The following is a 26,289-nucleotide window of genomic DNA, read 5'->3' as shown; positions in this document are numbered from 1 at the left end:
ATGAAAATGCCAATAAATCAAATGCTGGAACATTTTAAGTCAATTGGCCACGTTTCTGCTTCAGATAGAATTCCAAAAATAAAAACCAACCCAAGAATGGAATAAATTTATAGCCCAAACTATGTTTCTATACAAATATGATGAAGATACCATAGTTTTCATTTATCTTAAGATGCCCGCGGTGGTAGAAAATTGACTTCAGTTATGTAGACATTTCTCGGAGGCCATGTTACTGCAGTACATGGAAGAGTATTTAAAATCAAACAAAGGCAATGAAAAGAGCTTCCATTTATTGCTACATTCACTGACTGAATGGGAAAAAAATATATAGAAGAGCAAAAGAAAGCATCTAACCAACCACCGGTTTTTATCTTCTCTCCCAACCCTCAAGGTGCAACCTGGGGACTGAAGGGTAACAAATACATAAGTGCGTGACTGGAGGCAAAGAGGAAAAGTCTGGAGAACCCTCTCAGATCGCAGGGTTCCAGGTACTTCTACCACCTAACTATCTACGTCTATAAAGCAGTCATACACAGAGAAAAATGGCTAGAAGCAGGAAGACTAGTTTGAAGACTAATGTTGCAGTATATTGCATGAGATAATTAAAATTTGGGAATGAGAAAAACATCTGAGGAAGCAAGTGAAAGGAAAAGCCAGTAAGACAAAACCATTCTATAAGATGCTAAAGGCACCAGAAGAGAGCTCTCTTATGGCAGGGGTCCCCAACCCCTGGGCCACGGACTGGTACCAGTCCTGGAGGTGAGCGGCGGGTGATCGAGCAAAACTTCATCTGTATTCACAGCCGCTCCCCATCGCTCACATTACCGCCTGAGCTCCACCTCCTGTCAGATCAGTGGCGGCATTAGACTCTCACAGGAGCTCGAACCCCACTGTGAACTGAGCATGTGAGGGATCTAGGTTGCGTGCTCCTTATGAGAATCTAATGCCTGATGATCTGAGGTGGAGCTGAGGTGATGCTAGTGCTGGGGAGCAGCTGCAAATACAGATTATCATTAGCCGAGAGGTTTGACTGCACAGAGACCATAATAAATCGATTGCTTGCAGACTCATATCAAAACCCTATCAGTGGACTTCCCTGGTTAAGGGACAGTGGTTAAGAATCCACCTGCCAATGCAAGGGACACCAGTTCGATTCCTGGTCCGGGAAGATCCCAAGTGCCATGGAGCAACTAAGCCTGTGCGCCACAACTACTGAAGCCCGTATGCCTAGAGCCTGTGCTCCGCAACAAGAGAAGCCACCGCAATGAGAAGCCCGCGCACTGCAAAAAAGAGTAGCCCCCGCTCGCCGCAACTAGAGAAAGCCCACGTGCAACAACAAAGACCCAACGCAGCCAAAAATAAATTAATACATTAATTTTTTTTTAAAAAAGAAAAAACAACCCTATCAGTGAGTGGCAAGTGAAAACAAGCTCAGGGCTCCCACTGATTCTGCATTATGGTGAGTTGTATAATTATTTCATTATACATTACAGTGTAATAATAATAGATATAAAGTGCACAATAAACGTAATATGCTTGAATCATCCCAAAACCATCCCCCTCCGCTGGGTCCATGCAAAAACTGTCTTCCACGAAACTGGTCCCTGGGACCAAAAAGGTTGGAGACCACTGTTTTATGAGAAGAGGAGGCAGGCAAAGGGGACAGAAGAGAACACTGTTCTTGAGGTAAACTTGTCCAGTACATAAATGCATATGTGGGACTGAAACTTGGTGGATATAATTGAGTATTAAAACCCTGGGAGAGGGCTTCCCCGGTGGCGCAGTGGTTAAGAATCTGCCTGCCAATGCAGGGGACATGGGTTCGAGCCCTGGTCCGGGAAGATCCCACATGCCACGGAGCAACTAAGCCCGTGCGCCACAACTACTGAGCCCGCGCACCACAACTACAACTACTGAAGCCTGTGCACCGCAACAAGAGAAGCCACCGTAATGAGAAGCCTGTGCACCACAACGAAGAATAGCCCCCGCTCGCTGCAACTAGAGAAAGCCCGCGTGCAGCAACGAAGACCCAATGCAGCCAAAAATAAATAAATAAATATTTTTTAAAAAGAGAGAGAGAAAAGAATCAAAATAAAATTAAATTAATATTTTAAAAAACAAAACAAAACAAAAAAACCCTGGGAGAGCACAGTATCCCCGAAGGACAAAGCCTTGATCTGGGCTGGCATATCCTTAGAGAGGAAATAGAATGGGGTTTACACGGGTACAGTAGGATGGATGATGCCCTGGGAGGTCTGGTTAGCAGAGCAAAATGGGAAGGGAGAAAACGGTGATTGTAAGTGCCTGGCATTCAGTTAAACCCAAATGAAAGAGAGGAATGAGTGGTATCGATTCTTTAGGTCCTGTGACTTGCCTCCAAGCCCAAGAAGCCCTTACAGCCTGGCATCAGCTATCTCCCCTCTCAGATGGGATGGGAAGAGTGCGGACAGGGTCTGAAATAACTGGTTGGCCCACAAAGATGAATCGTTTGCCATTTACTTGACAGCAGATGCAGTGATACATCCTAAAATACCTAGAGAGGCAGAGAGTCCTGGGATCTGAGGAGGGTCTAGTGTGTCAGAAGTTATTAGGAGCCGTCTTCTCAGCATCACAGCCAAGGCCCATTTCACATTGCAGTGGTCTCATACCCAGCAGTCCCAGCCCGGGAGCTGACCAAACCGGGGGAGTGCGGGGAGGGGGGTACCCTCAAGAGCTAGTGAATCCTCCCAAATGTAAACTAGATAGCTAGTGGGAAACAGCTGCATAGCACAGGGAGATCAGCTCGGTGCTTTGTGACCACCTAGAGGGGTGGGATAGGGAGGGTGGGAGGGAGAAGCAAGAGGGAGGAGATATGGGGATATATGCGTACACATAGCTGATTCACTTTGCTATACAGCAGAAACTAACACACCATTGTAAAGCAATTATACTCCGATAAAGATGTTAAAAAAAAGAACCTGCTGTATAAATAAATAAATAAATAAAATTCAAAACAAAACAACAAAAGAAGAGCTAATGAATCAGAAGCTCCATAAGTATTCACTTTGTTGGCTCCTTTTTTTTTTTTTTTTTTTTACGGTACGCGGGCCTCTCACTGTTGCAGCCTCTCCCGTTGCGGAGCACAGGCTCCAGATGTGCAGGCTCAGCGGCCATGGCTCACGGGCCCAGCCGCTCCGCGGCATGTGGGATCTTCCCGGACCGGGGCACGAACCCGCGTCCCCTGCATCGGCAGGCGGACTCTCAACCACTGCGCCACCAGGGAAGCCCTGTTGGCTCCTTTTTTAAATGGGGATGCCACCACTTAGCTCATAGAAGTTATAAGTGACTGGTAAGGTAGGAAAAAGCATGTACACGTGCCCCCAAAACTGTCTGGTACCTGGTAGATACTCAACCCGACAAATGAGCTGACAGTCAGTGAGAGAAGGGACTATATTTTTTAATATTTCTACATGTACCTGACCCTTAAGGCTTTGGCATCAGTTCATCCCCTACAGCTTTCACCCTTGTAATCAACCCAGAAACACACAGTAAAATAACTGTGTGAGGAGCCTCGGACATGGGCAGAGCACACAAAACTGGCACAGCCAGGCTCCTCTTCCACTCACAGAAAGCTCATGCTTTGTTTGAGAATAAGCACAGAAAGTTACACTGAAGAAAAGGGTCAATGCGTGGGTATATTAAACATGTTTCTATATGAGCTAATTTTTAAAGTAAATGCAGTCTTACTAAATGTTTACTAAGAAGCAGGAATCATTACTTTATGCCTAGATTGAGTCACTCCCACTTAAAAATGGCCTAAAGCAATCTTACAAGAACAGCCCTACATTGATTTTTAGGTTTTCCAAAGGAGCGACTTACTTAAAAATTTAGCTTCGTTAACAATCCCAGAAAACAGTTATTTGCTTTGATTTGCTTTGATGAGACTCAAGGAAAAAAGAAATCAGTGTGCGTCCCAGCTTCTTATCCAAAGCCAAAATAAGCCAGCTGGTCAGCTCATAGCAAAGGAATCAGAAGCTTTGGGGATTTTTTCCTTCTTCATGACCATAAAAAGCAACAAATGGGTGACATTTCCCTTTACTCTTATTTGCCAGAGGAAGAATTTGCAACTCCATTCAAGAAGGCTCTGCTTTGACCTTCCCCTGATCTTCGTTCAAGTTCACATACAGTTACAATACCTCCAGTATTCACTGCAGGAGCTGGAAAGGGTTTGAGGAACACAATAATTTACAGCATTTAACTCCACAGTAGTCCGATTGTCTTTGGCCCCAGAAAATCTGGTTAAGGGAAAGTTTCAGGACATAATGTGGCTTGTCCCAGGATGCTCAGCTCTACGTGCAATTAATTAAGTGCCATAGAAACTGAGTCAATAAAGTTATTGGACTCAATGCACAGCGAAAATGAAAACTAAACCTGATATGCAATTATCTGGATTATCTGAACAATGAAATAAATCCAAAGTATATTCAATTTCCAAATTTTTAATCATCCTTATTGTTGCTCCACACAACCCCCCAAAATACATCAGAAACTCTAAACATAACTTAATGAGGATGTAAAAATATGAAATATTTCATCTCAGGATAATCTGAGGCATTTCCCAATAATGTACATTTAAAAGCTGGGCTATATTCCATATTTTTCCATTTTAATCTGAGAGTAAGAATCTCTCTACATGTGGTTCATTTAAAAATTAGATATGAAAATGCTATCATTTTTATATGAAAGAAATGAAAATCCATCCTCCTTGCTCCCCTCCTCCAAAAGAGAACAAATTTCCTTAATATCTCAGAATTATTCTTTGTCTCAGATTCAAAACAGAAAGTTAAGTCCCTGCCTCCACCCTAACAGACGTAGATCCCAATTAATTATTGGCTTCACACTGCCAATTACAATAAATGTAGAAGTCACACTCTGGTATTCAGATTCTCCATGGCAGAGCCACAAGATACCTCTCCTGGCTTCTCAGTCACCACTCTCTAATTGTGCTCTCTTCACTAGCCTGGCATTCCCCAGTTGTATTTGGGTAAAGATGCATACTATATGTCTCCTTTGGGAGAAGCATAATCAATAATAACGTATTAAAGGTTCTGGGACTTCCCTGGTGGTCCAGTGGTTAAGATTTTGCCTTCCAATGCAGGGGATGTGGGTTCGATCCCTGGTCAGGGAGCTAAGATCCCACGTTCATCACGGCCAAAAAACTAAAACATAAAACAGAAGCAATATTGTAACAAATTCAATAAAGACTTTAAAAGTGGTCCACATCAAAAAAAAACTGTAAAAAAATAAAATTAAATATAATAAAGGTTCTGGGGGCTTCCCTGGTGGCGCAGGGGTTGAGAGTCCGCCTGCTGATGCAGGGGACACGGGTTCGTGCCCCGGTCCGGGAGGATCCCACGTGCCGCGGAGCGGCTGGGCCCATGAGCCATGGCCACTGAGCCTGTGCATCCGGAGCCTGTTGCTCCGCAACGGGAGAGGCCACAGCGGTGAGAGGCCCGCATACCACAAAAAATAAAATAATAAATAAATAAATAAATTAAATAAATAAACGTTCTGCAAAAGTCCTGCAATTAATAACCAAAATCTTTAACCCAATTTTTCCTAGACTATTTTTCACTCAGTATTTGTCCCAACATGATGAGGTTCTCTCTTGCCTCCTTATTTCATTATTTATTTTTATTATTTTAAAAAATTACTTAATTATTTTCTTGCCTCCTTCTCTCAAGCATCTCCACTCTTCAGCAATTCACCATAAATTCCATTTCCTCTGTCTTAGTTCAAACTGCTATGACAAATTACCATAGACTGGACAGCCAAGACAACTAACATTTATTTCTCACAGTCCTGGAGACTGAAAGTCCAAGATGAAGGTGCAAGCTGATTTAGTTCTTAGTGAGAGTTCTCCTCCTGCTTTGGAGAGGGTATCTTTTGGCGGGTGGGGAGGGCAGCAAGCTCTCTGGTGTCTCCTCTTATAAGGGCACTAATTCCTTAATGAGGGTTCCACCCTCATGACTCAATTACCTCCCAAAGACTCCATCTCCTAATATCATCACACTGGGGATTAGAGTTTCAACATATGAATTTTGAAGGACACAAACACTCAGTCCATACCATCCTCCATGCCACCTTTCCTGCTACCCCAGTATGTGCTCTCTCTCTTGCCTTTGAACCCTGTCATGTTAGTGTCTCTTTGTCCAGCACTCAGCTACAATTCAGGGCAAGATATGGTTTCCACAGGCTTAAGTCCACAATAAACTGTGGGCACTATGGTCACACTTAGGTAGAGCGGACTCAGCTGGTTCCTGCAGCGCTTAATCTTGGCAGCAAAGAAACACCCCCAGTTCACTTAAAAGGTACTCTCTAATTTTCCTAAGTAAACTTACACATCATCTGCCTATTTACTATTTAAAAAAAATTTTTTTTTTTTTTTTTTTGCGGTACGCGGGCCTCTCACTGTTGTGGCCTCTCCCGTTGCGGAGCAGAGGCTCCGGACGCGCAGCCTCAGCGGCCATGGCTCACGGGCCCAGCTGCTCCGTGGCGTGTGGGATCTTCCCGGACCAGGGCTCGAACCCGTGTCCCCTGCATTGGCAGGCAGATTCTTAACCACTGTGCCACAAGGGAAGCCCACGTCTGTGGTTTTCCAGTCACTAGTCTATAGCCCTAACTCTTTTTGGTGTTAGAAGTACAGGCGCATGTGGTGAATCTGTTACTTTTAGTCCAGACCTCCCAGAAACTAACAAGTTAATTTAGCCACCTAATTTGCCTAAGACTAAAGAACCCTGAGTACGGAGTTAGCGGGGACCCAGCAATCATAAGGACTGCTTGAGAAAAGTTCTCTGACAAATGTAAGGCTTTAAACCATGACCTACTTCCCTGAAGTAGAATGCATTCTTCGCATTCCTCCCTGTCCCGGAGGACTGTTTATCAGGCACAGTTCCAGAAGTGACTTGAAATCTCTGTCACTGTTGCAATTCTAGATAACATTGTAGGTTCTCTTAGCTCCATTTAGGACAAAAATCTTTTCAGCATTCTTTCAGCATTCAAAAGACCTTAGTGTGCCTTTAATTAATAACAAAAGAACAACCAATCTGCATTGTAATTGAAGTAAAACAAATTTCCTATATTGCAAACAAAACGGACAGATCTAACACTGCCATCACACTGAATTTAAAGGAAACTTAAACTCCTGAAGGTTTAAAAAAAAATCAGATATAAAATCAAATCAATTTGAGTTTTGCTCCCGGTACTGTCAAGAATTTTTTGTTTAAATTTTATACACTTTTGTCAGGATTGGAGAAAGGATCTTAATAATCAGGACTGATTTAGTAAACTTTAGTGGTGACATTTTCCACTGCTTTTCAGTAACTTACTTCATATAAAACAGAGCAGAACAAGAACAAAAATTTCCACTCAAATATTTAGATTAACATTATAGGAGTCAGGAACTCATGTCTAAATATTGGTTAAACGTGTCATTTCTGAAATAATTAAGAAAAATTCGTCATAGGGAGACTGTCTAATTTTTAGCAATTTCCTGTAGATTTCAATCCCTTCTCCACCTCCCCCATCCCACCCCAGTTGGTACTGCAGTGTATATCAATTGTAAATTCAACCACATCTAAGGTTGAAGTTTGCATAGCATTCAACGTTACTGGTGTGGAATAGACTGTTTTACATACATACCCAAGTGAAGGATAATTTCAAACAAAAGTTTCTTAAAAAGCATTATGCAAGCAGTTTGTTACCTTAGTGAAAAATTAACACCCAGAACTGAACATGTAAAAAAAAGCTAACAACCATAACATACATCAACAATCTTGTTTTATGCATCACAACAATATGTATTTCAAAGAGTAAGGAAAACCATCAAGGACATGATGGAGCATGGCTTCAATAAGGGTGGTCAATATCTGAGCAAGGACAGAAAATTGATCATGAAGCAGACAAAAGCCAGAGCCTTATGTAATGGTTCAATTCAGTAAGAAATCATACGCTCAGACATGAAGAAAAATAGCAAACCATAAATCGTCCTCCGAACGACACACCAAAGGGCATACACTGGAGATGGAAAAAATTGCGAAGAAGAAGTATCTGCTTTGAAAGTGAAGATAAACCTTCCCCAAGCCACCTAGATTCTTTGCCTACAAATGGAAGAAATGCTAGTCAACCATCAGTCTCTTTCATTTGCAGGTGGACCCAGATGTGCTGGGGTAAACCAGTCACTGTTGCATGATGAAGCGGTGACCCAATGGCTGGTGGAGCCAGTGCCATCTGTCTTCTCCTCTATTAATATTCACTGTTGGTTCCACCTTCTCCCCAGCCGCCACTCTCAGCCCCTTCGGTGTCATCATCTCTTATCCTGTGATATTTAATCTTTCCCTGTGCCCCCGACTCTGCAAGCCTGGATTGCTCACAGTGCCAGTGATCTGGGCTCTGAGCACATCACTACTTAGAGAAACCCTATTGATCTCATGGATGCCCTCTGTCATTCCCTAGACTCTGCTGCAAACCTCTTCTTTACATTAAAAAAAAAAAAATCCCAAGCTGTTACTATCAAGTGATGTTCTCTCTTCTAAAGATACTATCGGTTTGAGCAGTTGGTTGGCACAGTTGGTTACACAGCAATAGACAACTGAAACCGACATCCTGAGGGGAACGTCCTTGTCTACTGGAGAAACTGAGGCACTCCGTATTCCAAGTCTTGAAACCTCAATTGTTTTTGGCTGCCCCTGTGCCGAGCCTACACCCTATACCCATCCCACCGCATGGGCTAATATCTGCCCCCCAAGCTCCTAGGGGTGTCCTCTCTGCCGAGTGTGAGAGGGTCTGCCTCTTTGCTTTGTTTTTTATCGGAAGTCTTCACTTCACTGGCTCTCTGGTGCCTGTGCAGCTCTTACCATGATTGGCTGCAATTCTATCGGCATCTTCCCATTATCCTCTTACAACATTCAGCTCTTTCATATGCCCTGTACCTCCTGGCCTCCCGACTAACGGTCTTTATCTGCCTGCAACACTTGCCAAGATCTTCTTTTCTTTGTACATCAGTTATCTGGACAATTCACTGAATAGACATGTACCAACTAATGGCAATTCTTCTATTGTCTACCCAACTTATTTGAATCTTTCTTATTGAATCTTTTCCTCTAGAGGGATCCAATACTTCAGCTAGATCCTGAGGTGCTCAAGGATAATGCTGTGTGTAATTTACCTCAGGAAGCATCTAGACCAGGGCCTTTCATAGGCTAAGTGGTTAGGAAATACTTGAGTGACTATTTTTAATGCATAATGTTATCACATGCCAAGAAAATAAATTCACTTCTGAAGACAACACAGGCTCCCCACTTTTTTATATTTATGTGTGTATAAACTTACGATAGCCACAAGACAGAGGTGAGTCCAGAGATGTGAATATAAAAGTATTTTAAACCAAGGGTCTGCCATTAGAATCGATTACATTTTTAGCCACTCTGTTAATGCTTTTAACTACGTGTACAAATAAAGAGTAGGAAAAACTTTTTAAGTAAAAAGAAATCAATAAACATATATGCATACGGAAACTCGAGTTTTAACCGGAGGGACTATTTAGTCAATGGTACTGGAACAGGCAACCAGTATGGAAAATGAATTAAATTTCTCCCTCTAGACAGAAAATAATACATTTTAGTGCACTGGGAACACTTTAACCTTCTTTTTAGCACCGAGCTCTTGGATTTCTCTCTTCTTCAATCCCCAGTTCCTGGAGTACAGGAGCCAGTAAAGAAATGTGAATGAAATCAAGTGGTGGGCAAAGCCACACAGCCCTCTTCCTCTTTTTTTTTTTAATTAAAAAAAATTTTTTTTAGACAGCCCCCTCTTCTGACCTTCAGCAACTTGGTTAGGTGTTAAGATTTCTTCACGGATTTTCGGACCAGCCAAAGGCCATAAACTAAGCCATCAGCTACTGTCTACTTACCCAACACAAGTGACGTTTTAAATTGATAAATGAGGGTTGAGGATTAAGAGGCAATCAGGTGGGAACGAAAAGTGAACTTTGACAAGTAGCTCCTGGCTCAGAAACGATGAGAGCATTTGATTCCACACCTATTTACCCTGAAGAGCACATTCCATTAAGAAAAAGTCTCTACTAGCAGCACACTTGGTTTCAAGAGAGTAGAATAGGGACTTCTCTGGTGGCGCAGTGGTTAAGAATCCGCCTGCCAATGCAGGGGACATGGGTTCGAGTCCTGGTCCGGGAAGATCCCACATGCCGCGGAGCAACTACACCCATGCGCCACAACTACTGAGCCCGTGAGCCACAGCTACTGAAGCCCTCGCACCTAGAGCCCGTGCTCCGCAACAAGAGAAGCCACCGCAGGGAGAAGCCGGCGCACCAGAACGAAGAGTAGCCCCTGCTCTCCTCAACTAGAGAAAGCCCGCGTGCAGCAACGAAGAGCCAGTGTAGCCAAAAAAAAAAAAAGGCAGTAGAATAAAGGAGGGAAATTATGTAGGAAATGTTTCTGTTTATTTTCTCCTTTGTTGTGAGGAGGGGAAACACCTAATTCTTCTAGCATCATCTGAAACCCTCCCTCCCACCCACACAAGCACCAATGTCAATCAGTCTGTGCTGCTGTTACCTCTGAATGCCTCGCCCAAGTCTACACCCCAAACCGCTTCCTCCAGGCAATAGTGGCCTAACTAGGCAAATTAGGATCCCTGATGAGCATCAAGGCTACAGAATCTCAGACGCTGGGGTGGCCTGGGATTCTGACTGAATAATCTAGAAGGGGGCCCAGCGGTGTCTTTAAAAAGCTCCCCAGGTGACTCAACTGCACAACCAGGTTTGGGAACCACAGAAAATCTAATCTCTCCAAACTCCACAATTTGCAATGTCTGCATATGACGGACAGAAGATCTGCCAATGATTTATAGTTATCTCCCCTTCTTAAAAGTTGGCTTATCTCATTTACATAACATCATGAAGAAACTGTAGGGAAGATGAAAATCTTTGAACTTGAATGAATACTTGTATTAAGAGAAGCCTAACAGTGTCTGGGAAAGACCCTGTAGTTTCCAGTGCTTTGAACACCTACGTTTTCCTGGGAAAACACATTTATTCCAGTTAACAGAGCCAGGCTGTCATTTGTTATGAGAACTGAGAACAGCACCCAGGGGAGGGGACTACTGTTTTCCCAGGAGGTGGATTTCTGCCCACAATCCCTGATTCCAACATTTCATGGATCAGATGTATGAAGAAATTTCTGGCAACTGGATGATTTTAGATTGTTCCCAGAGGAGAAATTTTTAAACTGATAGCTAAAGAAGTAGGTCATTGCAAAGTCAATCCAAGCAAATAAAATTAAAGACAGTTTGCTAATTTGGGAAGGAAAGGGAAAAATACCTCAGCCCCCTTTTTACTCTAAACTTGCTTTTCCCCAATTTTGATTAATGTCTGGAGGGGAAAAAGTCTTTTAAAGTTAACTAACAATAAAATAAACTATACGCTTTAATGCTCTAAAAGCCAGTCCAGTTCCTGATGGAGTGGTGCACAGAAAAAAAACATATGGTCAATATACCTGACAGGGCACCCAACTTCATAATTAAAAATGCATCGAGGAAACTGAGGTGCCAACTGAGGTACAGATTGGCAAATACCAGAAAAATCTTCTATCCACTGAGGCAAGGGCAAGGGAAAGTGAGCGCTGCTCTCCACAGGGTAGGGATACAAAGTGGATGAATCTCTTTGGAAAGTAAATTTAGCAAGGACTATCAAAATTTTAAATGCATGTAAATCCTGTGATCCAGCAATTCCACTTCCAGAAATATATCCTAGAGATACATTCGCACACATACAAAGATGTCTGAACTAGGATATTCCCTGTGCCAATTTAATATAACAAAAGACTAGGAAAACCTAAATATAAACACAGGGGGATTGCTTAAATCATTATGGTACTTCAATCCATAAATGAGAAATTTATGTAGCCAATAAGAATGAGGGTAGATCTTTATGTCCTGATATGAAAAGATATCCAAACTCTAAAGTTTCAGAATATATGTTATGATCTTATTTGTTGAAAGCAAAAGATAGAGCTATTCTTATCTATATACTTGCACATGCATAAAGGTTTTAAAAGAATATGCTAGAAACAACCAACATTGATTTCAAACTATTGTTAACAGTGAGTACTTTAAGGGGTGGGGAGGAACACGAGGCTTTCCCTTTTTACCATACTCTACAAATTAAGGTTCTCAACCATTAACGTTTTTAGAAAAATAAACATTAAATGAATCCTGTTTGCTATGACTTTAAATAAAAATCATTTTAATAAGAGTAAGCAAGTGCTTTTGATCATCCTTTTATAAAGCCTTTATTATTCAAGAATGATGATGTCAGGTCTACAGTCAGGTTTAAATAAGTAAACTTAATTATTCACAATAAGAAATAAAAATGTATATATAATCAAAATTATTACAGATTAATATCTTCACCTTAATCCTTTTATTAGATGTACTAACAAGTAAGAACATAGGTATAAAACCCATACCCATTCTCTAATAAGGTGCTAACTTACAGGAAAATAGCCCCAAATCTAAACAGACAAGACAAATAATTATAATTATAGATTTTTAAAGAATTTATTGAAAATAAGCTTGCTGGGCTTCCCTGGTGGCGCAGTGGTTAAGAACCCACCTGTCAATGCAAGGGACAGGGGTTCCAGCCCTGGTCCGGCAAGATACCACATACTGCGGAGCAACTAAGCCCGAGCGCCACAACTACGGAGCCTGCGCTCTAGAGCCCGTGAGCCACAACTACTGAGCCCGCATGGCACAACTACTGAAGCCCGCGCGCCTAGAGCCCGTGCTCCGCAACAAGAGAAGCCCGCGCACCACAACGAAGAGTAGCCCCCGCCCACCCGCCCGCGTGCAGCAACGAAGACCCAATGCAGACAAAAATAAATGTAAATAGAATAAATTTTTAAAAAAGGAAAGTAAGCTCGCCTATTTACAAGACATAATGCATCTCCCTCCCAAACCCAGCTTTTTCCATATTTTTCTATTGTATTATTTTAAAATGAAACTTCTTCTAAATTATAATTTTTTAGGTTATAAGAGAACTAAGAATTGGCTTCAAGAAGTTTTAGTTTTATATATATATATATATTTTTTTTTTTTGCGGTATGCCGGCCTCTCACTGTTGTAGCCTCTCCCGTTGCGGAGCACAGGCTCAGCAGCCATGGCTCACGGGCCCAGCCACTCCGCAGCATGTGGTATCTTCCCGGACCGGGACACGAACCCGTGTCCCCTGCATCAGCAGGTGGACTCTCAACTACTGCGCCACCAGGGAAGCCCTTAGTTTTATATTTTTCATGTGATAAAAGTACTGATATATTTTTCTCACAACGCTAAGTGCTGTAAATTCTAATTTCTCACTTCATGAATGACTACAGCAGTAAAAATTATAGAGGCCAAGGACGAGCACCATTTAGCTGGATTTTCTTTTCATTGATATTCCTGTAACACTGAACAGGTGTTAAAACTGGTAAAGAAAAAGAAACCATTTCTTAGTGCCTTTTATTTTATTTTTCTTTCATTAAAAAAAAACCATTTATTTATTTATTTGGCTGTGTAGGGTCTTAGTTGCAGTGTGTGGGCTTAGTTGCCCTGCGGCATGTGGGATCTTAGTTCTCCAACCAGGGATTGAACTCGCGTCCCCTGCATTGGAAGGTGGATTCTTGACCACTGGACCACCAGGGAAGTCCCCTTTGTACCTTTTAAAACAAAACATTTTATTTCCATTTTATTAATTATCCTGTAAGATACCAAGCTGGAATCATCCTTTTAATGTAGTTTAAAGCTATCCCGGCACAGAGATTAGTCAAGGCACAGCAAATTCAAAGAGGACGCATGTTTGGGGCCTTTTCCTCACCAAGGGAAGTATTTTAAGTGGAAATCTTCACTGATCTCACAAATCTAAGAGCTTAAAAGGCTATAATGGATTAAAGGGAAGGCACTGCAGTCCCCACAGGTTATCGGTACCCTAAACGACCATCTTCACACCCACAGCTCCAATTTCTAGACTGTGTTCTAATCAGAAAGTAGTACCTCTTATAATCTGAGGGAAAGCCATATGAATACAGGTAGTCACACACACAAAAACCCACTCTGTTAACATATAATTCTCTCGAAATCATCTTAAATTCTGGCCCTTCTAGTGTAAAACTGGTGGCAATCACATTACAGCCATCTCCATTCCTATTTTGTAAACACAGGGTAAATGGGAAACAGCACATACCTTGTGTTGGGAGAGGAATTATGAAATGCAGCTGGCCAAATCAATTGTCTGTTTTAATGCACAAAAGGTAAGGGCGTCCTCAACTTTATTCATCGGGACGGTGGATTCTTCTATATGAATACATCTGTTTGAGTCACAGCTCTTATAACCAAATGGAATCACAGCTTGAAAGACTGACAAGGGTCCCAGTCTCCCCACCTGCCGGGGACCCAGGCCTCACACTGCTGCAACTGAGAACTGTTCCATTTCTAGCTCTGAGTCACTGAACAGAAAAGACAGAAAGGCTAATTTAGAGGATTGGGATTGTTCAGATTTAGCCTGAAGCTTGGCTCCAGAAATCAAGATTTGCCAGAGATAGGGAAGTTTGTCACTGGCCACCCCACCCTACACTGCTACCTGAGTGAAAACAGGCTTTTCAGCTTTTAAAAGCAGATGACTTCAAATGTTTAAAAGCAGATGACTGAGGAATACCACGAGGCTTTGCTTACCACCTGTGTTCAGGTGCTCTAATCTTCCTGCACCCTGCAGTGGCCAAAATGGCAAACTCTCAAAATTAAACCTGGAAAATAACTGATCAAGCCATTTCCCTTCAGAATTAACATACAAAGATTGTAAAAGATTGACTGGAAGATAAGACTCCTTCCATTTCCATTAAAATACATCACAGATAAAACCAGGACTTGTCTCAGTGCATCTAAACTGTGAGGCTTCAGTAATCAAGTTTTACCAACAGGGAAAAAAAATCTAACAGCCTTTAATTAATGATCAGCATTCTACTGGGGGGAGGAGGGAAGCATTAGTCTAAACCTCCCCAAATGTCCACAGACCCAATCAAAAAAGCTCAAGATGTAATTCATCACTAATCCAATGTATGAAGTGGTCTCCTCTGAGTAACCTGCATTTATAATGCATTTGTCTATCTGAGATTAAAGGCAATTTGAAATTGCAACGGTAAAAAGCCCTTCTAAAGAAACAGAAATCAGAGTCCCCAAATCTTAGTTTCTTGCTAGATATTCACCTGGTCTGTGAATAACCAGACTCACTTTGACTTAGTCACTATCTGATAAGTGACACAGATCATGATGAGAAAGTCAAAGAACAAGTAGATGGGCCAAGGTGTTCCCCAACTTGACCATCTGCAATCAAAATCAGGGAGCCAGCCTCATCCTCCTGGCCAGCCACACATGTCACACATGGGGCAACACCTGTTATGAGCCAAACCAGATATGGTCCCTGCCCTTGTGGAGCATTCAGAACAGCCAGAAGAACACAAGTCACTAAACCCACAAATATGGAAACTGCTGGAAAGAAGGGTCCGTGGTGCTGTGGGAACCTAGAATGGCAGATGAGATTACTCAGAGGTCAAGAACTGGGGCTGAACAGGGCAAGGAGGGGAGGCAAAAGCTATGTGCGGAATCGTTCTTAATTAGACCATCCTTGTGAAAAGACTTAGGTCTTCAAAACCTGAGAAATAAATGTTGCTAGTTGAAATGAAAAACTACATACTTTCTAAGGATACATGTAAGTTTATTGATTTGTCTCCAAATTGATAACTGGGCCGTAGGCCAAAAAGTTCAATGATATTCCGGATGTCATTTAGGTAATTTTTTAAAGGAGGTCATCTGGCTGTTTCAAGATGGTGGTGACTAAGAAAAAGGGAGGATAAGGTTATGGAAGAAAGATAAAGAGAACAGAAAGGAGGGAATATTTTAAATGAACACACTGAAGTTATTGCGAAGGGAATCAGTACCATATCTCAGGGTGAACTGTTGATAAGACCTGAAGGACTGGTAAAAGCCAGGGAAAAAGATATTCCCCAACTGCAAGCTTTTAGCAACGACACCTTAAAATTGCTTTCATTACTGGACTCTAAATACTGGTTATACAGCCATTTTGACAGTAGTTGGCATCAAAAAGTGATGTACAGTAAATATTAAAACCTAACTGAGATCTCAAAAGGATAGTACATTTCTTAGGCATCTCAGAAAATCTAAGCATTCCAGGCACAGTTGGTACCTGTGAGCACCTACAGCTCTAGTACAAGTAGTTATGTTAACGACTAGAGGTAATCTAGTTAAGAGCGGTCTCTCAGCCCAAACTAAACTAAGACAGCTAAAAGGTCAAGGCGATTAGGTCATATAATTCTGTGATTTTTACCTAGATTTCAGGGTTGTTTTTTTCCCCCCTGCACTGTAAACATCTATACTTCCTGAGATAACTCCTAAAGGTCCTCATGTACTCCGTATACCCTCAAATTTGACACAACGGGTTTTCTTTTTTCCTTTTAAGTATTAAATGTGGTTATCCACATCTTCTATAAAAATATCACAAAAAGGGTTGGGTGAAGCCTGGCTAAGGAACATAGATGCTGGAAAATAGATCTAAAAGACAACGATCTGAACAAGTCACAATCTTGGCGACTGTAGTCGCCAAGAAGAAATATTTCAGCCTTGAAGACTACGACTATAAAATGCAAAATGTCTAGGAGGTTCAGCACTGCCTCCAGAGACCAGAGTAGAGGGAATGCTGGCTTACGCCTCTGACCGCATTTGAGAACTTCTAACTACTCCTCCAGTATTTGTTTATCCAACTGAGTGCAATGAACTGAGCAAAAAGGAGGACGCCGCCGTGTTTGCGAAACCTGTCATTCCTTTTGGAAATGCAGCGTCGGCTCAGATTTTCTTTGGCTCCGAGCGAGCTACACCCCAGGCTTTCTCTGCATCAGGAAGGCGGTGTCTGCTCGAGCCGCTGCCTCAGGAGGACTGGGTACCAAACCCGGGTCTCTCCAGACACAGCTGATATCACGGACGGTGCGCTGCGGGGAACCCATGGGTGGAGGGCTCGCCAGGCTGCAACACGCGTCAGGGCCCAACAGCGGACTTTCCGCTTGGGGAGATAGCGGGGCGGGGGCTCGACACGCTCGGCTCGGGGGTCAGTTCTCCGCGGACTCCCCCAAGCAGCTCGCCGGTATCGGGCTGGGTCGCTCCCACCGGAAGAGCGTGGAGAAAGGCTCAGTTAGCGGCGGGCAGCCGGCGGGTTTTATTACTGCGGATGGCGCAGTCGCCACCCCTGGAGACCCACTACAAAGATGCAAGCCCCTCGCCGCGCTCGCCGCTGCTGTGGTCCCGCCCCGGAGCTAAGGACCCTGAAAAGCCTAGAAAGAGGGATTCATGCTCCCGAGTTTCCAGATGGGCTGGACCGGCCGGGAAGTTATCGCAGGCGGAGATCAAGGGACCCCCCCACACACACCCACACACACACCCCACCCTCCGCCACCCCGGGGCAGGTGGCTCCGCGCGCCGGTACCTTGGTGGCGGGGTCCGCAGCGGCGATGGTCGCGTCCGCCGACGATCCGGGCGCCGCCTCCGCCGCAGAGCCTCCGCCGCTGGGCTCGGGCTCGGGCTCGGCCGGCGTCGCGCTCCCCGCCTCCGGCTGCTCCGGGCTCCTCTGTTCGGTGGAGCTCCCGGCGCCCATGGCTTGTCTGCGGTTCTCCCGCGCCCAGCAGCCGGGTTACGCCTTCCCCAAATAGCAGGGACGGGGAGAAGAGCCAGGAGCCGTGCGCCCGCGAGGTCTCAGGAGCGCCTTCCTCTCCCGTCGTCCTCCTCCGAACCCGCCCAGACAGCGAATGAAGGAGACGCGCTCGCTGCAAACTCCTTAAAAGAAAAAAAAAAAAGCCACCTCTTTGCCTCCTCCTCCTCCCCCTTGTTTTTCCCTCGCTTCATCACATGAGCACAGCCCCAGACACGCCTTGCAGCAGCATCTCCTGCTAGGCTGCTAGGACCCGAGGAGCGGCCAGAGCCTCGAGCCAAGGGCCAGGCGAGCCGCCCACCCCGACCCCTAGGACCCCTCCCGTTCCTGTACGGGGACAGGAGCTGGGGGACCACCACCCAGGGCTGCCTCCACGAAGGGGAGGGGAGGGCGAGAAAGAGGGCAGGGCAGAAAGCCCCCCGAGGAGATCGGATTCGCTGGGGGTTTATTAAATGATTGATGACCCGAGGCAGGGCTTCTGCTGCAGCCCACTTTCAGCTGGCCCAGAGGCGAACCCAGATCCCCGTTTGCTTACCTTCAGAGTGTTTGCTTCCTCCCCATTAGCAGGAGAAAGGCAAGCGCTCCTGGGCTCCTGCGGAGTCTGACCATATTAGGACACCTCACGTGGCAGGAGCCGGGAACCGAGAGGTTAATGCAGTCAGACCACGGATGAGGTGGCCCAGGCAGCCCCACGCTCTCCTATCACCCGGAACAAGTGATATCAGGCGATGCCGTGGGCAACACCGGCTGCCCTCATTCCCCGGGGAACCTGGGGAATGGAGCCTGTTACTGGAAATGTGCCTGTCCTTAAGGGCCTGATGCTGGAGGTCCAGGCCACCTCTCCCTCACGCCACCGCTGAAACAGGATGACATGGATCTGCTCGTCGTTTGCTGTCAGTATTTCTCCATAGATAAGGGCTTTCAATAATAACTGCCTAAGTGGCTTGCATTCTGTCCCTTCATACTCTTGAATATAATACTTGTCATATGAACATAGCAGGCAGTCACTATATACTCGAACTAAATTAAAATGTTAGCTGAATTATCTGGACGTAAGCATGAAGGTAGTGGGGCTGAAAGAAAAATTATCCCAGTTTTAACCGACAACTAAGCGCCTTAGTTTTCACAAACAGAAGCTCATTAAAAATGAAGAAACTTTTGGAATATTGCCACTAGATGCCAGATAAATATCCCATACCCAGATTTAGGACAATCTAGTAGAGAACTGGTGTAAACAATAGTTCAGCACCAGGATATTTGTGCCCAACTAATTGCATGTGGTAAAAGGGCTCCTTGGGAACCATAGCTTAGTTATCCAGCATAAAATTTTTCTGAATTTATCATTTTTATTTGAAAGGAGTACAGGACGGCCACCTTCTCTGGAATCTATCCCTTAAGAAGCAGTATATTTGGAAAATGGTTGGTTTTCCGAAGTTTTAAGCATTTCCCCCATTTTGACTTAAATATTTCGGAAACATTTGAGTACTTACTCAGTACCAGACATTGTGAATACACTTTGTGTGTATAATCCCATTTCATCCTTACAGCAATACTGCCATGCTGATCCTATTGTTCTCATTTTACCAATGGAGTGGGGGAAAGTAGGCCCGGAGAGGTTAAATCAGGCCTTCAAGGCTTCAGAGCCGGTACATGGAAGACAGATTCCTCCCTGGCCAACCACTGGGCAACATTTCACTCCCATTCTGTGGGAAGCTTGGAATATGTTCTCTCTTCTTCTCAGGGATGTCAGTGAAAAGTGGCGTTTAGACCTCACCTGGGATGTTAAGAGCAAAACAACGCTGTTAAAACCTATTTGAGGGGCTTCCCTGGTGGCGCAGTGGTTGAGAGTCCACCTGCCGATGCAGGGGACACGGGTTCGTGCCCCGGTCCGGAAAGATCCCACATGCCGCGGAGCGGCTGGGCGTGTGAGCCATGACCGCTGAGCCTGCGCGTCCGGAGCCTGTGCTCCGCAACGGGAGAGGCCACAACAGTGAGAGGCCCGCGTAGCGCTAAAAAAAAAAACAAAAAAAAACCTATTTGAGAATGACTAACCTCAGCACATATGAAAATGTACCATTAAGTAGTACAAATACTTTCAAAATTCCCCATTCTGTGAGATTATATTTATTCAGTTCTTGGGAAATTCTTAAAGCTTTTCACATCACACTAGCCTTTGAATTTTCAGAAGAGATTGCAAGGTCAAAGATTTCAAGCTGGCAGTGTACACTCGCATGCTGAAGAAGACAGTGCCAATGTCTGATTAGATTAGCAATTGCTTGCTTTGTGTTTATTTTTCAGTGTGAAATGCTCAGATACTTATTTTTTAATTGCAAAGTCTTACTTTAAGAAATGTGCATGTGGGCTTCCCTGGTGGCACAGTGGTTAAGAATCTGCCTGCCAATGCAGGGGACACGGGTTCGGGCCCTGGTCCGGGAAGATCCCACGTGCCGTGGAGCAACTAAGCCCGTGTACCACAACTACTGAGCCTGAGCTCTAGAGCCTGTGAGCCACAACTACTGAGCCCGCATGCCACAGCTACTGAAACCTGTGCACCTAGAGCCCTGCTCGGCAATACGAGAAGCCACGGAAATGAGAAGCCTGCGCACTGCAACAAAGAGTAACCCCTGCTCGCTGCAACTAGAGAAAGCCTGCACGCAGCAACGAAGACCCAATGCAGCCAAAAATAAAATAAATTAAAACTAAATTTAAAAAAAAAAAGAAATGTGCATGTTCTAGTACTCCCTATTCTTCCTGAAACAGCACCATGATAAGGAGGTATTAAGGATAACAGGCTGCTTTGTAGATTCACACAAACACACACATTAAGTATCTTTGATTTTTAGACTGACCAAAGAATCCTTTCCATCTTACTCAGAGACTGTGGAATTACTCTTTATTTTTTTAAGATGCTTCATTCTTTCTTAAAAATATTTCTTTATCAGATCATGCATTCAGCTTTGTTGTTTTTTAATTTTTATTGAAATATAGTTGATTTACAATGTTGTGATATGTTAGTTTCAGGTGTACAGCAAAGTGATTCAGCTATGTATATATATACTTTTTTAGATTCTTTTCCATTATAAGTTATTACAAGATTTTTAAAAAAATAAATTCATTTATTTATTTTTGGCTGCCTTGGGTCTTCGTTGCTGTGTGCAGGCTCCTCATTGTGGTGGCTTCTCTTGTTATGGAACACAGGCTTCAGTAGTTGTGGCTCACGAGCTCAGTAGTTGTGGCACACGGGCTTAGTTGCTCCGCAGCATGTGAGATCTTCCCAGACCAGGGCTCGAACCCATGTCCCCTGGTTTGGCAGGTGGATTCTTAACCACTGCGCCACCAGGGAAGCCTGATCAAGGTTTTCTTTTCCAGAGTTTTAGAGACACCTTCAGAATTGCTTGCATCAGTGTCAGCGATGGAGAGGAAGGCAGCTGTTCTCTGTTTTCCACTTCTCAGTCCAAGGCTGTCAGTTATCCCGATTTCTCACCAGCAGCCCTTTCTCTTCCAAATAGCAGGACGCAGGTGTCCCCGCACATCTTCTCCCATGGGGCAGTTAGTGGTAGAGTCGTTTCCCTGAGAGAGTTAATGCTCTCATAAAAACAGAGATTTCTCAGAAACAAATACACATTGCCCATATAGCAGGCTGAACTTATATGTCTAATGCTTACTTCTCCAGAAAGGCAGGTCACGTGAGATTTGCCAATAAAATTTAGAGTCATAGCTGGGCATCTTGTGCATACAAAGCATTTTCAAATATGTTTGAAAATAATTCACATATGTTAATACAACCCCTTGAAAGCACAATAATAACTATAGTGATTAAAACAGAATCTAAAACCAACACTCTCCCACGGATTCATTCTCTTGATTACCTTCAGACAATTTCACTTAAAACTGGCAACTCTTCACCCTTGAAACTACCACTTATCACTTGTTTTCCCTAAATAAAAAGTCTACTTTTTTTCTGAAGCAATTACTTACATCAAGTTATCTAAGAGCCCAACTCTTACTCTCCTCTCCTGTATTTGCTGATTATTAACTAGAACACCAGAAAAATTAACAACTTTATTCAATTCATGAGTAGCTAATAATCCAATATTTGTATAGAAACTACAGAAAAAGTTCAACATACAGATTAAGTTCAAAGGTCATCTTCCGGTAAGTATACATTATGTATATAGGCAAATATTATTCTTCTAACTTTTTTTTTTTTTTTTTTTTTTGTCGTACGCGGGCCTCTCACTGCTGTGGCCTCTCCAGTTGCGGAGCACAGGCTCCGGACGCGCAGGCTCAGCGGCCATGGCTCACGGGCCCAGGCGCTCCGTGGCATGTGGGATCCTCCCAGACCGGGGCTCAAACCCGCATCTCCTGCACCGGCGAGCAGACTCTCAACCACTGCACCACCAGGGAAGACCATTATTCTTCTAACTTTTAAGGAATGTATTGCTTTGGGTTTAAGTATAAAGCCTGCTATTCATATATCTATTTCATTTACCAAGATTTAAAATTGGCTCCTGACTCAAATCTAAGATTACTCTAAGGTAACAAAGCGAGGGAGCCGAGTTGAGGGTTGCGGAGGTGGGGTGTTGGAAGGGGACAGTTAGTTCTTTCATTCATGTCATGTATATATACATATACCTTTGTTCCCCCTCCAGCTACTGTGGAAGGCTTTCCAGAAGCAATTATTTACAGAAAACTGATTTAACATAGCTCCCACCACTTTGTTCAAAATGTGTCTAAATGTAAACAAATAAATGAATACTATTGAAATGTAGTCCCCAGTAAGCCCATAGAGCTTTGGCTTCTCATTTTTCTAGAGTTGGGCTGCTCTCCACCTATTATGGAGTGACTAGAACGCAGATACAGTAAATGATGTGCCCAATATGGAGGGAGAGTTTCTCAGGATACATTTATGGAAGGTGCCTGAAGTTATCTGGAAGGTTTCTGCACTCCAGGGCAGATCAAGTTACCATAATGCAACAAATTCAAATCCCTTCACAAATTCTTCAAAGGGTCCTGTAAATATCCAACATTTAAAAAAATATTTTGACTTATTAATTCGACAAACTTTTATTGAGTTAAGTGCCAGGAAAAATGCTTGGGGGTTTTCAAAGCTGGAAACTGGTTTCATAAGTCAACATTGCTTACTGGAAAAATAGACATTATAGAGACATACATTTTAAATCATTGAGAGATTTTTATGTTCCCCTATTAACTTGAATACCTTTATGAATTTTTAATCTTAGATCTGTTATATGTTGTCTCTGACATTAAAAAATACTTCAGTTATTTTTTGCGTGTGATTAAGAACCCAATGAAAAGACCAATGCTTGATCTAAAGAATTACTAAAATTGTATAGAAGAGAGGTTGACTATCTTATCCCATGTTATAGAGCTCCCATCCAAATCTCAGATGTTGTCCTGAGATTCTGTATTTGAATTGATTTCAGTTGTATTGGGATTGATCTCAAGTCTATCAGCTGCTTTTTGTTTGTTTGTTTGTTTTTTAATGACTTCTGTCACTCCTACAAATGCAGTATTTATAGGAGAGGTAGTAGAGTCAATGGTAACTTTGAAAAGTGAAACAATCACTTGATATGTTGTTTTGAATGTTATTATGCTCTTTGACAATTCTATGGAAGAAATCATGAGTAAAATATTTGAATTTTCCTTTCTGTTGGAGAACTTGAAACACTCATTATTTCAGAGTGTGAAATTATGGGGTGTTTTCCTGAGTAAAAATGATGGGTTAGTGAAAATAATATCCAGTAAGTGACTGCAATATCCAGGATTTCAAGCAAAACTTTACAGAACAAATTCCATGACTGGAAGTTGCCAACAGTCCCTTATTGTTTTGACAGCTTTATGGAGGAATAATTGCCATAGAAGGACCTGCACACATTTAAAGTGTACAATTTGATGGGTTTTAGGACAAATGTATACATCCTTGAAATCGTCACCACAATCAAGTTAATAGGCCTAACCATTCACCCAAAAACATTTCTGTGCGTCCTTGTAATCCCTCTGTTCAGCCCCTCCCATTCCCCATCTTGCCTTTCCAGGCAGCCGTTTACTTGCTTTCCGTCACTATAGAATAATTTGCATTTTCCACAATTTTATAGGAATTCATAGAAATGGAATAATCTACTATATGCTCTTCTTTGTCTGACTTCTGTTACTCAGCATAATTATACTGAGATGCATTCATAATTATATAGAGTTGTTGCATCTAACAGTAGTTACAGGCGATTTTTATTTTTAAAAAATGTTGAGGGGGTTACTTCCCTGGCAGTCCAGTGGTTAAGACTCCGCGCTTCCACTGCAGGGGGAAGTGTGGAACTCGTTTCCACGGGTTCCATCCCTGATCGGGGAACTAAGATCCCACATGCCATGCAGTGCGGCCAAAAAGAAAAAAAATTTTTTTGTTGTTTATGACTTTCCTAAATATTTAATAGTGAATATGTATCAGTTTTTTCCCTTGTAATGCAAAGATTTAGGCATATGCTCATGATATATGCATACATATCTCCTCCCACTGAAATCTAGAGAATAAAAATTCAACTGGCATTTGAGTCTGAGTTAGAGGAACGCAATTCCATTCTGTATTTAATAAGTCACATTTAATAAACATATTCACTTTATATGCTTTTCCTGGTTCATATTCTTATTCTAGTCTGAGTAGTTGAAGGATTTAGAAAGAAAAATTAACTTTATTATCTTTACACAATAGTCATCAGTTTGGCTGGTAATGATGCATTTTTGGCATAATTCCAAAACTACATATGATAGCAGTACTTTGTCAACTTAGGGGGAAAATATTATGGGAAGTATAGTCATACGCCTTATATGTTGTTTTGTAGCAATGTAAAATGACTTATTAAAGGGTATGACTTACCTGCTTATATCCATGACCCAGATCAATGTGTGGGAAAGTGTAAAAATTATGACAGTTGCAAACCAATACTGATTTCACACTTTCTGCTATTGATACTAATTTTTGCATGTATTTATGAGATTTCTAAAATAACATATAAAGCTATATTTTCAATATCATCTCAACGTTGAAAGAATAAAAGGTGAATGTGTATATATATATATGTATATATATATATATATATATATATATGTTAATGTATGTGTATATGCCTAATAAAAAAAACTAGAATGTTACAATAATTCTTTCTGGATGATAGAATTTAAAATGATTTTTTACCCCTTCATTATGCTTGCCTGTTTTTTCCCCAAATTTTCTTCATTGAATATGTATTACTCTTGCCAACAGAATAAAAAGAATGTTAGAAATTTTTAAATTATCCAAGGAAGAGTGAAACCTAAAAGATATAAGTTCACATAGTATATTATGACAACCCAGTACACTGTATTCACAGTATTGAGTGATAAATTATAGTAATATAAAGTTTCATAAAGAAATAAACAAAAGAAGAGACCTAACAATTGAGCAGTATTCTCAGACTTGGCTGCATACGGGAATAACCTGGGAGCTTTAACAAATACTAATACCTGCATCCTAACCCCAGAGATTCTGATTTAATTGGTCCAGGGTGCAGCATGGGTATTGGGATTGTAAAAATCTCCCCAGGTGATGCTAATGTGTAGCCAGAGGTTGAGAACCGCTGCTCCAGGGCCTTGAAATTGAACCGATTTTCTTGATGCCACCTGGCTTCCTGATGGGAATTAATAGTCAACTGTAATAAGCAAGGATGTGGGAGAAAAGCAATTTCCTTTTAGCACAGTTTTTACATGACATTACGGGAGGCGAAGGTCTATGCTCTGGAATCATCATAATTACATATATTCAATCTAATCCTTCCAAGAAAATCAATCCACCTGAAACGGGTCCAACGTAGGGTTTCACGCCATAATGAATTTTGTTTTACAGTGGGAATATCTTATAGTGAGACTTTAGTTTTTAAAATCATGCCAAAGAAGATGGTTATTCCAGTATATAGTTACAGATAAATATAAAATTATCTATATTCAATTATATACTACTTATCATATTCCTAGGGAGAAAACCATTAGGTTATGAAATGTTGAATATTTTCTCTTAAATATAGAATTTAATCACTATAGAAAAGTATTTGGTCAGCCAAAACCCACATGCCTTTAGTCATGAAAATAATCAGAGTGTGAACTGATAAACATCTTAACTAGGAATAAATTGAAGAAAGGCAGCTAAGTTCATCTAACATTTCTTTTGTATTCTTTTAAGTTGACTTGCTATAATATGCTTTTAAAATAAATGTAAAATAATTTTGTAACAATTTCAGTAAACCCATCCAAATATGAACAACCTACTTTTTACAAAGGTCCAAAAGCAATTCAGTGAAGGGAAAATACCCTTTTCAACAAATGATGCTGGAACAATTGGACATTCACAGGTAAAAATATTAACCTTGACCTAAAGCTCATATCTTACTTAAAAAAATTAACTCAAAATGGATCGGGGACGTAAATGTAAAACATAACACTGT

General features: G+C 42.2%; 1 protein-coding gene across 1 annotated transcript in view; it reads right to left on the bottom strand.

Annotated features, from left to right (window-relative positions):
• Nucleotides 1-17,897, bottom strand: part of AKAP12 (A-kinase anchoring protein 12) — a 99,571-nt gene extending 81,674 nt beyond the window's left edge. Inside the window, exon 1 of the mRNA XM_033867844.2 lies at nucleotides 17,576-17,897. Within this exon, the coding sequence (XP_033723735.1) occupies nucleotides 17,576-17,743 (168 nt within the window). The 5' untranslated portion in view covers nucleotides 17,744-17,897. The remainder of the gene's footprint in view (nucleotides 1-17,575) is intronic.
• Nucleotides 17,898-26,289: the final 8,392 nt, after the last annotated feature.

The sequence above is a fragment of the Tursiops truncatus genome, chromosome 12 (genome assembly GCF_011762595.2).
Source record: "Tursiops truncatus isolate mTurTru1 chromosome 12, mTurTru1.mat.Y, whole genome shotgun sequence".
In the NCBI taxonomy this organism is placed as follows: Eukaryota; Metazoa; Chordata; class Mammalia; order Artiodactyla; family Delphinidae; genus Tursiops; species Tursiops truncatus.
The sequence above is the reverse complement of the archived record's forward strand: the minus strand, read 5'-3'. Positions and strand labels throughout refer to the sequence as shown.